This window comes from Augochlora pura, chromosome 4, assembly GCF_028453695.1.
Source record: "Augochlora pura isolate Apur16 chromosome 4, APUR_v2.2.1, whole genome shotgun sequence".
Classification (NCBI taxonomy): Eukaryota; Metazoa; Arthropoda; class Insecta; order Hymenoptera; family Halictidae; genus Augochlora; species Augochlora pura.
Window position 1 is genome coordinate 17,328,013 of NC_135775.1, and position 14,381 is coordinate 17,342,393.

At 35.5% G+C, this 14,381-nt stretch overlaps 2 protein-coding genes across 5 annotated transcripts in view; both read left to right on the forward strand.

Annotated features, from left to right (window-relative positions):
* The window catches only part of LOC144469264 (membralin), a 137,385-nt gene that overhangs the window by 9,930 nt on the left and 113,074 nt on the right, over window positions 1–14,381 (forward strand). For 3 of the 4 annotated variants that reach the window (XM_078179318.1, XM_078179319.1, XM_078179321.1), the window contains exon 9: window positions 12,297–12,380. The exons of the other annotated variant lie outside the window; for it this stretch is intronic. In XM_078179318.1, coding sequence (XP_078035444.1) covers window positions 12,297–12,380 — 84 coding nt within the window. The remainder of the gene's footprint in view (window positions 1–12,296; window positions 12,381–14,381) is intronic. 4 annotated transcript variants of the gene reach the window in all.
* On the forward strand, window positions 1,441–5,658 carry LOC144468389 (cytochrome P450 9e2). Its single transcript, XM_078177820.1, has one exon. The coding sequence runs from the start codon at window positions 1,505–1,507 to the stop codon at window positions 3,029–3,031; it is 1,527 nt and encodes a 508-aa protein (XP_078033946.1). The 5' UTR covers window positions 1,441–1,504; the 3' UTR covers window positions 3,032–5,658.

Below are 14,381 nucleotides of genomic sequence, written 5' to 3' on the forward strand. Positions count from 1 at the left end.
TTTACAATCTCTTGTTCTCGGTCTCAATAGCGAACGCTGGCATCATAAACCTCGGGGATTTCCAAAGGGCTCCGCGGACAGAGGCCTGAAGGCCCAAGCCAGGCTCGCGAGCGTTCCGCGGACGGTTATTTTTACGGTAAATTCAGACCTGGAGGAAATCCCTGTCAAACGTTGCTAAAACATCCCCTACCACAGAGTTCCTTCCCATCCCTACTTTAAACATTTTTCCACTTCCACCAAATTTCTCCTGCAACCGAGTTTTCCTAAAAGCTAGCACGACATGAAAATAATAGAATCGTTTTTGCATCGAGTGCAGTCAGTTAGAATCGTCTTTACATCGAAGACAGCAAGTTAGAATCAAGTTAGCATTGTTCTTGCACCGAGGTAGCAAGATCAAGGAATCAATTCACTACTATATATCGCGACGTCAATTATATCGAGATAACTTCTGTACAAAGTGTAAATAAACGAATTCTCCGGAGTTAGACTTACAACCTTTCTTCGTTAACCGGTCGTAAATCTAAGTCGTCAACGAGGCGAACGATACGACACAACAGTATTCACGTCAGTTCAATGTTCTTAACATTGAAAGGAGTAGTTACTAGAAAGAGATGTTTTATCGCAGTTTCATTATAACATATGGCACGAATAAAGAGAATCGGTGTTCCATTAATGGAAGAACGTGTAATGGCACATGATGTGATAAAAGATTCACTTATATACAAATCAGCATCGATGATCTTGGAAACTTAGAAAAAAGGACCTTGAAAAAAGAATAATTTTTACAACGAATTCAGTATTGGAAGGTGTACAGGAAGATGTATAAGTGGAAATGTTTAAAAGGACGACCATCTATAATTAAGAATGAAAAATATACTTGCAGATCCACTGATCCGTTCAGTTTGTAAGATATGTTTTTAAAAAAATACGTTCCTCCTCCTTGTAAAATGTTTGCAGCGCACTCTGTTCGTGTAAGAACAATGTTCTTCCACAAGAAAGCCATACAATAGTTCGTGTCTTCGAGCTGTTTATTACTGCTTAGACTCCATCGGTCAAAGTTATAATTTTCCGAGTAATGAAACAGCTTCGAAAGATGCAGTTGCAAGAACGACGATATCAGCATCTGTAGGCGATAAAAGAAATACAGCAGAAATCGTCACAATCGTGCATGTCGTCTCTATCAATCTTTGAGGTGGTATTAGAACCGTCAAATAAATCGATTAATTATAACGGATCGGGCCCCGAAATGTTCGGAGGAAGATAAGCTTACGAAGCAGACGTGAGCACACGCGGTTTTGTAGATGGCTTTCGTGATATCGAGCTTTTCCAGAAACTTCGGTAGGCATCGACGACTAACAACGCAGATCGTCAAGTGGTTGACGTAAGAGAGACTTACTCCCTCCTATTGCAGCTACTAATGATAAATCTGTCCAAGTGTTCACTCACGTTTATAACATTGCTCCTAGTCTCGCGTCCGTGTCACTCATAAAGTATACTCGTCACGATGGCGTTCTACCTGCTGGTGGTAGCCCTGGTGGTGATCGTTTTAGTGAAGGCCTTCTCGGCGATTTATGAACAATGCACTTATTGGAGCAAGCGACGGGTACCGCGTCTGCCTACGACGCCGGTATTCGGGTCCGGATGGAAGATGTTCTTCCGTCAGATGTCGATGCCGGAGTTCGCACTGTACCAGTACAATTACCAGAAGGACGTAAGGTATCTAGGGTTGATGGATTTCTTCACCCCGACCGTGGCCATCCGTGACCCGACGCTGATCAGAGACTTAGGGATCAAGTATTTCGAGCATTTCACCGACCACCAGAATTTCATCGACGAGGACGTCGATCCTATATTCGGGAAGAACGTATTCTCGCTGCGGGGCGAACGCTGGAGAGAAATGAGGAACACTTTGAGCCCGACCTTCACCGCCAGCAAGATGCGGTTCATGTTCGAGCTGGTGTCCAAGTGCTGCAAAGAATTCACGGAATACTTGTACGACCATCCGGAGAAATTCTCCACGATCGAGGCGAAGGACATCTTCACCAGATACACCAACGACGTGATCGCGACCGCGGCCTTCGGGATCAGTGTGAACTCTTTGAAGAACCCGAACAACGAGTTCTATATGAAGGGAGCCGACGCCACGAACTTCGGCGGCCTTTTCCGGTTGTTCAAGTTCTTGATGTTCCGCATGGGCCCGCGCTTCGCCAAAATGTTAGGATTGACCTTCTTTTCCAAAGACACCACCAAGTTCTTCCACAACGCGGTATCCGAGACGGTGAGGATTCGGAACGAACAGAACATAGTCAGACCTGACATGATCCATATGCTGATGCAAGCTCGCGACAAGGACAAGCCGAACACGTCGAACCAGATGACGATCGACGACATCGTCGCCCAGGCGTTTATCTTTTTCCTGGCAGGCTTCGACACGGCCTCTGTGCTTATGTGCTACACCATCTACGAGCTAGCACTGAATCCCGACATCCAGCAGAAGCTGCGCGAGGAAGTCGACAATCACATGGCCGCAGGCAACGGACAGATCTCCTACGAGGCCCTGTCCACGATGGAGTACATGGAGATGGTGACGTCCGAGGCGCTCAGAAAGTATCCTCCCGTGGCAGTCATTGACAGATTGTGCGTTCAGAAGTTTGAGTTGTCTCCGGCTGCGCCTGGCTACGATAGTATCACTATTAAACCAGGCGATGTACTCTCGTTCCCTGTTTACGGGCTGCATCACGATCCGGCATACTTCCCGGAGCCGGACAAGTTCGATCCCGAACGATTCAGCGAACAGAACAAGGACAAGATCACTCCCTACACGTTCCTGCCTTTCGGGCTCGGCCCGCGGAAATGCATCGGCAATCGGTTCGCTCTGATGGAGGCCAAGATTCTGACTGCCAATCTGCTGCATAGATTCTATCTGAAACGCATCGAGAAGACCACGGTACCGGTTGTTTTCAGCAAAACGAACTTCTCGATGAACCCTGAACACGGTTTCTGGATCGGTCTGGAAAAGAGAGAGCAATAGTTTTACCAAGGATTTAGTCCCGATTGAATATCTTTGTCGATAACATGGCGGTTCAAGGGTTCTGGTGTCTTCGTTTGTCGTAGTCCTATTTAACAGAGCGGAAATAATTATTTGGGTATGAATGAATTATTGCATGTTTGAAGGTATTCTGCCACATTCCTTTGTGAAAATCTGTTACAATTGAAAATTTCCAGTTAAATTTCTATGAAAAAATCTAGTAAAATTTAAATTTCTATAGAAATCTAATATAATTGAAAATGTCTATAAAAAATCTATTATAATTGAAAATTTCTATAAAAATCTAATATGACATCTCTCTCTCTTTCTTTCTTTTTATCTTTCTCTCGAAATTGTAAGCGGAGCGGAGGTCCGCAATGTGCCCCGCAAGGGAAATAAAGCACTATTACTATAAAAATCTAATACAATTCAAATGTAGAGTAAAAGATTCTTATAATTAAATTTTATATTGAAAATTTATTACAGTTGGCTTCGCTTTTATTTAGAATTAATTTATTTAAATTGCAACTAAACGTCTGTTATCACGAAAAATTTTAATAAATACTCGTAGTAATTAAATTTTATATTATTAATGTATTATAATTAACTTCATTCCTGTCTAAAGTCAAATGATTTAAATTTCTATTAAAAATCTGTTATTATTTAAAATTTCTAGTTAGATTGCTATTAAAAATTTACCATAATTCAAATTTATAGCAAGAATAGTTTATAATAATTAATTTCACTCTTACTTAAGATTAATTATAATCTAGATTAAAATGTCTAGTTAATGTCTAGTTAAATTTCTACAAAAAAAAGTAAGCAAAATGCATTAACATTATTATTGATTACTGCGCCTGCGATTTTGGTGTAAATAATGTTATTTTTTGGCGTTATTCTTATATCATGGATGTCTGATAGGCCGCTAATTTCATTGTTGTCATATTCCTCGAAATATTAAAGATGAATCATTGCACTCGACAGTATTGTAATAGTCATAATCTCCGATATTGTATTTCGAATTTGTGTACTACCTAAAAAAACAACTTGATTGCGCGGATTAAGCAGATCAATGAACTGCTCTCAAGGGATATCAAAGGCTATCATCAAGATAATCTAATCTTTTACTGAAATACTTTTTTTTTAGTTCCTATCGAATACTTGAATACATTACCTTCGAGAGAAATGAAAAGTCATTGAACTCACAGCTTCCGTGCCATTTTTTCTTTTCACTTTCACGCAGAAAGTCTGAACCGTGCGCGAACGCGCGTCGGTCTCGTTTCAGTAAATTCGCGAGTCTATGTTTATGTCGAAATAGTCTTGTAGCGATTTAGTATTTAAAGAGCCGAATGATAAGCTGCGCTGAGATTATGGATTATGTAATATGCCGTATACGGTGTATGTCGACAAACAGAAGATTTCTATCAGCTTTGTAAGAACAGAAAAATTTGTGTGGACAGGAACGAATACATGCAATTGTTTACGAAACATATGTACACGATTTGTGATATTAGCTGTACGATAAGATTATGTAATACAAAATGTTGCATTAATGAAAACAGTGCGTGTCGTGTAATTCAGTTCATCAATTAAGATCGAATAGGAATTGTTGAATCGATTCCATTGTTCAGCAGATTTGATAAACAATCTTAGCTTCGTGTAACAATCTTAGAATTGTATCGATGTATTATTTTAGACTTTTATAACAATTGTAGAATTTTATTGACGAATATTTCTCGGATTGTTAAGAGTGTCCTGTACGTCGTTGGAGTTGCTACAGAAACAACGTGTTTATTTCAGATACGCGTCCGTTTCAATAACCCGGGACTATCTGTTCCCAGGACCATTCGCGTCGTGAATCACATTTTGTTTGTCTAGATTTACGCTACCGATGGCCTACATAATATTACAACTATTCATTACACATACTTCGATTAATTTCGTACACATTCGTACATTAATTTCATAGATGTTCGTAAATCAACACTTTATCTGCCGGAAGCCAATCAATTGAATTTTCAATTACTGAGCTATGCAATAACCTGCATTGGGAAAACTTTATTTAAATAACAAATAACAAATTACAAATTTACGAATAAAAGTTGAAGTGTTTATTTAATAAAAAAGTCGTTCAAATAATATTTTCTCGGATTTTGTAATGGATATGTTTTATATTAGCTTTACAAATAATATGTTACGTTTTATTTGAATCTAGGTGGAAAACAAATAATGGGTATTTAATTTTGTCTTTTATTTAAACTTCCGAGTAACAACTAATTTGTTATTTAAATGATCATATAGATGAACATTTATTTAAATGACGCTCAACTCTGCATACGATATTAGAAATGGTTAGATAATGTTATTGAAAACAACTTGTTGTTACATGATTGAAAAAGATAATAACACAAAACAATTAATTAAGAAGTTTTTAACTGGAAATTGTAGACGTTTGGAAATTAAAAAATCATCACCGATAGATAATATGTTGACCTCGCGTCGATTAGGAACGATTGATTTCAACATTCTTTTATGTTAATTCACAGTACACTATAAATGAAAAATGGGAAACTGGGAGATTCTACCGAATTTCATCTTTAATTTACGACATAAAATACAATTTATCAAAATGCCTTTTATTAAATCCTAACATCTCTTCTTAATGACGAGACTATGCGAGCTTCTGTTAGTTACTTGTTGCAACGACTGATGCATCACTGTGATATCGTTGTCACGCATTGACGTAAGAAGATCGGCATATCTAATCGCACGTAAAGAATTGCAAATTTGTTTACGCGCTCAAGGTTTAACTAATGTATACCCAACGTTAGATTTTTCTCTATGACTTCCGTGTCGCGGCTGTTTTTCTTCACAAAATTGCAATCTACTGTATCATTAAATTCAGTTCTTCCTCTTCCGTGAACAATTGCTATTTTTCTTGAACTTTGTTCATAGCACTTATGCGATATATACCAGAGTTTGGAATTAAACGAATTGTTTCGGTTTACCATAATTTATAACATATAATTTTTAATATAAATATTTATCTAAGACGATTATGCGAGTTAATTCTTTGTAGTCGAATATTTTATTAACAACGACTGTATTCGTCATAAATTATTTTTTCTGTTCATTCGAATAATTCTAATAAAGAATTATTGGAATACATTATTCGCGTAATTCTTTATTCGAATATAGATCGCAGAATTATTGGAATAACTTTTGTTATATAATCATTCATATTGCATTAGAATAACATTTTACTGCATAATATTATAAAGAAACATTAATTATGCCTTAAAAAACAAAACAGAACATAGCATACCGTTAAATTTATTATCATTTATTATTAATTCTTGTTGCGAGTAAATTCTTACCTCATCGCGTTCACTTCACATATTTCTATCATCCACAATTATTTACAGACAGTGTTTTACGAACAAGTGTCGTAGGAACAAAATTCAGAGGTTCTCACGTTTCGTACTTGAAGCACGATTTCATTGAATTAATCATTATTATATAAACGCGTTGACCGTTGAACGCACGTGCTGACTTAATCCAATCAAGTCCGACTAATTTCGTTTATCTAAATAAAGTACTTCTGTTCGCGTTATTAACGAACAGCACGCGCGTTATTTGCATACAAAGAATTCGCTTCCCGTAATAAATTTTATCTCTGCGCATTATCACGATTCGGCACGGCTGTGTGCGATCTATGATACAAATAGACAACACTGATTCAATGGCTCATTGAGTACTCTGTATTTGAGAGTTTGTAGATGGTCAGTCGTGATCAGTATTGCGTGTGATCAATGAGAGCCAGCTGTTACCAGAAATTTATCGAGGTCTCTTTCGTCAGCTCGTACCTTATTTGAACATTAGTGATTAACGTGATCGTTACAGAAGAAAACGGAATAGATTATAACATATTAAATTCACCTTTTGCATCAGCTTTTGCATTGACATGCACCGGCTCTGTCACGGTGGCTTATGAAGCTGGTGAATAAATAGTTTCACTCTTTAATACGTAGAATATACATATACAGTCGGTGTTAGAAGTATTTCCGAAACGTGTGTTTCCGAAAAAAACTGCGATCTAAATTTCATCTAATTAATAATCTGTAATAATCTATTACATTCGAGTCAATTCAATTTTCTAGTCAATTTCCTACAAAAATCTATTACAATTGAAGATTCTATTAAAAATCGATTACAGCTTAGAATGAAATTAAGACAAGTTTGGAATCTTTCTCTCGGCTGATTGTAACGTAGATTACAAGATCGAAACCTCTCCTTTATAATGATTCTCTCAATCTTTCATGTATGATTTTTTATTTAATAAAATATATTTTTATTCAACTTCCGTTTGTTGCACTCGTGATAGAGAATTTCTATTTTGCACAAAGATCCGAAGTCTAATCACCATCGTCGTCGTCATCACCATCTCGTTCCAAGCATTTATCCATTTTCGCGTAATTACTAGACCGCAGATATTTACGTAAAATATAAATTTGCTAATTCAATCGTAGAAAAACAGAAATCAAATAGAAATTCATTTTCTTGATTGGTAATTTAAGCGAGTCAACAATGGTGCAACAGTATTCTTGAATACTTTCAGTATCTTCAGAGTTTGTAGTAAATTATATTTAGAAAAATTCTAATTAGACTGCAGATCATTGTGCGAAGTAAACATTGTTTTGGAGTTGCGTAAACATTTATTTTTCTTCCCGATCATTTTGACAGGTTCAAAATAATAGAACAGAATTTAAAAGCTAGTTGTAAAACCTGACGTCATTTTTACATATTTTTACGTATTTTTTTTAGATTCGTCTACTGCTTCACACAGCAATTACTCGCTTTTGTCATAAACGCGCGAAATCCACAGTCTAGTCATTGCAAATTGAAGTAACATTTAAATGAATAAACTGCAACCTAAGTTGCTTTTCGAAATAACAATGAAGCTTGTTTAAAAATATTCAGTTTCCAAGAGATTGTCAGCGCAGCATTTGAGCTGTTCGGCAACTGTTGTGTTAACTTGCCTTGCAACAGTGAAAAAATAAAAAACAATTTCATGGTACGGCTGGTAGCTCGGCGGTTGGCAGAGTTCAGATTACAGCGGGCAAGATGGAGGACTCGGGAGTTTTAATAAGCAGTGGGAGTGGCTTAAGTGGGTGATATCTTAAAATCTAAAATTCATGAAATCGAAAGAGCAAGGTGGCGGCCGCGGCGGCGGCGGCGGCGGAAACGTGTAAACGACGATAGTCGAGATATTATAAAGAAGACACGGCATGCGTCGTCGTTTGGGAATAGCTGAACTTCTTAATTATATCGTTGCCGCTCGATTAAGTTATAGAAGAAAGCACCGGCGCGGAACTTTCAGTCATCCCTAAAGAATTAAGTAACCGGCATACGGCTTCCCGGCAACCAACCCGTGTCCGTCAGCCATTTTTAATTTCGGATTCGAATGAGCCGCCGGAACACGCGCAGCAAGTTTTAATTATTCTCAAATACGGCGGTACTTCCGTACATTGAAAATAGTTCGCCGGTTTTTCATTGGAATCATGCGAATTCCCGCGAACAAAAGCGCCAAATACAATCAACGAAGTCCGACAATCGAGTCGCTTTTGGTCTTCGTTCTCCAAAGTGAATATCGTGTTTTCTAAATGACAGGTGCTAATGAAAAGAAGATTCCAGGGTCGTGACAACAGATATTACGAAAAGATATCTCGGAAAGGGTTTCTCAAATGTCGCTGCCTACCGTTTCTCGTTGGCAATCATAATTAATTTACTTAGATATCAGATGCCAAACAGTCATAGATTTGTTAAAGTAAATAACGATTAAACAATCGTTAGAACTGTGATTATAAACAAGAGAGTCAGCCATGATATGATTTCGTAGCGTCTATGTTGCTTATTTCGCAATTAAAATCATAGAAATTAAGAAAGAAAATCCTGTTGACAATCCCAACATTACCAACGAAATAAAAAGAAACGAAATCGTATTTTTCGTTTAACGATCTGACTTTGGACTACAGTTACGCAGTAAGTGTATCACGTTTACGATACAAGAACATTTGTATAAAAACTTTATGCAGCTACTCGGTGTTATTGAACCACAGCTGTTTCGTTTGATGACAAATAATATTTCAATTATTAATAAAACATGTAGGCCAGAGTAAATTTTACAACTGTTTCGTAACCTAAGGTGATGTTTGTACAAAAAGAGCTAAATGAAATTATTTAAAAGATTAATACTATTTCTAACTGAATACATTATTGAAAATAAGAAATAATTATTTGAAATAATCTGGACCGACATTTCTAATATTATTTAATATCGAATGTTCGTTGTCAGTTGCCGATAACATTTCGCAAAGCGAAAATGTGCATGAGTTAGTTTAGCTTTTAAAATCATTTATAAGACTTTACATTTATCACAGAGATATTATCACATTTCTCATAAAAATTCGTGATAACAAGATTTTATTCTTTCTTTAAAAAGTTCATTCTGAAAAGATTTTCGTCTGGATTTATCTAAAATTGTTGCGAAAAAGATAATTGTTCCACTGATAATCGAAACGAAAAAGTGTCTTCATTCATCAGAGAAATGTTTCTTATTATTGGATAATCATTTAACGTAGACGGATAAAGTAGATTCAGAGCTGATAATTAAAACACTATATAACTTTTAAGAAGAATTTCACAGTTATCTCAAATATTCATTTCAAATTATTATAAAGTAAAATAATATTATACAAAATATTATTTTAAATAACATGGTTGTAATTATCAATTGGATCACCATATAATTTCTGAAAAGAATTTCACACTTATGCAACGCTATTTAAAATGATATTTTAAATAATGTAAAATCACAGGCGATCACAGGTGATCACAGGCATGGAAATAATTACAAAAAAGAAAATAATACGTTATTTGAAAATTCGTTTTGCAAAATTGATTTTAATAGTTCGTAATTCTTGCACAGTGCATCCAATGCATTAGTCTAGCAACAAAGATAGATCACGAAAGAGACGATGATCGCGAACATGTTAACCCTTTGCACTCGAGTGATGACTCTGAGGTACCGCGAAAATTATTACATCGCATTCAAAAATAATCTTTATGCTATCAAAGTTTAGATTTAAAAAGTTGTTAAAAGTAGAACTGTTGGCACGGGTCACAATTATATACTACAACTCTGAAAAATTATTCCAGATTTACAATTGAAATGGCTTCGACTGCAAAGGGTTAACATGTTACATCCAAGCGTTCTTCCTTGCAACCACAGATTTTATTAGTTAAGATTTTCTGTTTGAATCACGCAGCTGCGATTGGCACGTGGTGTCGAGCACCAATGCCATGCTCAATCACCGGAATAATTTGATCGTTCGATTAAGGTTTTCTGATTTGTATTCCCAGGAAACTAACGATTACCCGGCGATATAGGGTGGTCATAAAAGAGCGAATGGAATAAATTAATCGGGAGTTGTATATGGATTAGGTGCGCCGTGGAAAGCGAAACCTTGTCTCCCGTCTCAGGGCGCCGATCGAAAGTTTGTCGGAACTTAAATCGAGATCGAGGAAGTTTTGAAATTAATTCTTATTGAGCTTTGAACCGACTCGTCGAACGCGACACGATTTCTTCGAGACCCTCAACTTGTGTAATAACCTTCTGCTCGGAAACTTTTCGTCACTGAGTATCTAATAAATATTAAATTCGTACCGTTCGTTGCCGGGCATAACGATTTCGATACAATATCTTGTCGTTATGCAATTCACCGTGCTAAACGTAAAACGAATTTTTATCAATCTGTCCACGTTTCCGTGTGAACTCGATCATTATCTCTTGAACTACAGTACCTACACGCGGGAGAGTGTTCATGCGACAGATTTGTGAAATAACCGCGAATTTCGACAGAGATCAAAATTATTTCGGTGTAGTCATTGTAACGTGACACGGTAGATGAAATAAAATGAAAGTGAAATATATTTTCCACAAAACTTCTAGTATAAACACTATACTTATGTTTGACACACTATTATAAGTTTCATTTGAATTTGAATTTGTAGAAAATGTTTACTATTAGCAGAACGTGGGTTCTTATGTAAAATAAAAGTTGTCTGCGCCAATTGCACGAAACAGTGATCAATTAGAAGTTTGTTTTCAACTTTGACAATCTTAATAAGATAAGAACAACGTATAGACATCCTAAAATTCCCTTTGATTTTCTACTGTTTTGTATTTGTTGTACTTTTTCATAAATGGATAAAATCTGTAGTCTAATCACGAGCGATAAAAGAGGTGGCATCATTCTCATAAGAAAGTAAAAGTTATTTTTACAGGATATGCAATGTTGTGTTGGAAAGATTGAAGAATTTAGCAACGAAGTGTTTTAACGCTTTATCTACTTTGTCCGGTAGCCTACTAATAGAATTTTTAATGTTTGTGCAATACTAAAAGAAATCTGAACAAAAATCTTTTTCTACATGCCATATTCCCAAATTAAATTAATAGCTTATTAAGCAACATAACTGACTAAACAATTCATTCTGTTTTCAACTGTAAATTATAGATTATCGGAAATCATAAAATACGATACACGCGAGGATAAAAACATTTAAAGAATTGCAAATTACTATTGATCTATTATCAATTTATTAAAATTATTAAGAAACGAAATAAAAATTCTGCATAGCTCCTGTATCTTGTAATTTGTGTGGACAATTTTTATTTGGCATTCGAATTCGCAGTCTACCAATAACCGGACCGTACCATAATCCTGTTTCCAATACAGGCAGAAAAAAATTGCAGCGAACAATTTTTCATTGTTTTTAATTCCATCATCGAACAATTCGATTCGAGTGCATCAGTGCAATAACAAATTCATCTAAATCGAACGCTACGCTTTTTCGAATTATTAGCTTCATCGTGTTCATTTCGAACAGAAACAAAATACAAAACGTGATATCAAAGGCAGTGTATAAGTTCGAGAGATATTTCAAATTTCATACAACATCCACTAACATTGTGACACAGGTTCGTGCTATTGAAATAAAAATATAAAAATGTGTAACTCAAATGTATTTTATTTTTTAATGTTTCGTATAGGAAACTGCAATAACTTCCCCGGGTAATAAATATTTTAAGGAATAATGGTCCACTTACGTTTACGCACCGACACACTGTGCAATTCTTCGTGTTCAGTGCCCGAACCTTTTTTATCCGTCGAACCTGTGAAATATACTTCTTTTCGCTTTGTTTCAGTGGACCTGCTTCAAATGTTGGAGCTGAATTTAACGGTATCCTTCCCAGCAACGTCCCTTCTTACCGTGATTCTGGCTCTAGTCGGTAAGTTATGGAAATCCCATTTTCATCAAATGAAACATTAGGTTGAACGAATTAGGGTAGATTTCTATGGTTTCGACGAAGCAATCGTACAACACGAAGTCAGTATACTCCTTTCGATTACTCGAAATATTATCATGGAACAGAGAAATACTGTTAAAGTAATGCATAGATTATAACAGACGGAGAAATAAGCTAGATTTCAAGCTGAAGGAGTAGGGACAGGTCATGTGACGTGACGATCCTCCTTGATTGACCTGTTCCACTTCTCCGGCTTGAATTCGAGCTTATTTTTCTGTCTACTATAGACCAAACTTTCTTTTAGCAAACGCAAAACTTTACAGAGAACATCATCTTTCTCATAAGAAAGAAGCTTGTAAGGAAAGTATTCGAATAAATTTTTAGGGATTTATCGTTAGGTACACATTGCAAATTGATTTCGGTGATTAAACCGAACAGAACACTTGAAATATCGCTCGAACTGCCGATTTTTTAAATATTAAACGTACTGTACCAATCATTATGACTGGCTTTACAGTACTTGTTCGAAATTGATTGGAATTTCGAAGATTCTCTCATGAGAAACGATCGAATATATTTTTCATTTCAAGTCTACGATATTAATGAGAACGGTAGAAGGTTTCAATAAATAGAGTCTTGACATTTTTATAAAACTATAAAATGAGGAAAATATAATTATAAAAATATAAATTTTTATAGCTCGGTAGGTATAACGTTAACGCTAAATGTTTGGTAAGGTAGGTTTAATGTTAATGATATATCTACCGAGTTGTAAAAACGACAGGCCTTCATTGTCTCAAAAAAGTAAAAAGTTCGAATTTATTTCGATTCAATACAGATATGCCTTATTTATTCAATCATTGAGAAACCGTTCAATGAGAAACGGTAGGTTTCTGCGGAGAAATGTCTGCGGTAGGTTTATTAAGGGGTTCAGATTATATCAAATAATAGATCTGCATAAAATTGTTCAATTCTGTTTTTAAAAACTGTATAGTATGTCCATACGTTTTAATTGCATGGCAGCGATCACGACGAAATGTACGTGTCTATGTTGTTCGGTTCTTTCATTAGTTTTTTTTTTAATGGTTTTTCGTAAATAAATGCGATGCCGGTGGTATCGCTGAAAGGTACTGTTTTTCCACAGATTTAATCCGTTTCGTCGGTGTACATTGTTGCTAGTTTTTATTCTTTTTCGATATTTCATTGTCTATATCGATTGTCGGCAATATGCGCGCTTTACGAATGCAGTAGTTTACAATGCATTTCGTGTATCGTGAATTTAAACATGTGATTTTGTACGGATTTTTAAATATGGATACGTATTCTTGCTTTATTTAAACTTTGGAACTCTTTAAAATAACAGTTTCATACCGATAAACTTACGAAACTTCGGAATATAATCTTGCAACGGAGCTAACAAATTAATTAAAGTATTTAGATTATTATTCTACGCATAAATAATTATTACAACATTATGATATAGAGAAGATGTACTGATATAAAGTAATTTTAATCATCTACATAAGATTAAATATCAGTAGGTGGCAACTAAAATAATTTATTTGTAATGCATAACACTCGAACGACAGACAGTTTTGACAAAAATTTACAAATATGCTTAGGATCGGATCTGATACAATATTATTTGTGGATCTTTCTCAATAGATTTTTTAGGACTCCTTTTGGACAGTTCCGTTTTGTTTATGGATCTTAGTGAAATTGGTATGGATCTCTGTGAAAATTTCAATTAAATTACAATTATTGAGTCGTTCGAGGTAGTCGTTTCATGAGAAAATGAAGAATCACTTTTCAATATTTAGGGTAATAAAAAACAACTTTTTAACAGTTCTCTGTTAGTTCTGAAATCGTGTGCTCGTGAAAATACTATTTTCAATTGGCAAATTGATAATTAATTATAACATTATCGTGACTAAGGCCATAGTAATGGTTCAGTCGTTAATTGAGATTAATGATTAAAATAAA

What these genes read in the sequence shown, in the direction of transcription:
- LOC144468389 (XM_078177820.1), top strand. Translation starts at nt 1,505, where the DNA reads ATGGCGTTCTACCTGCTGGTGGTAGCCCTGGTGGTGATCGTTTTAGTG.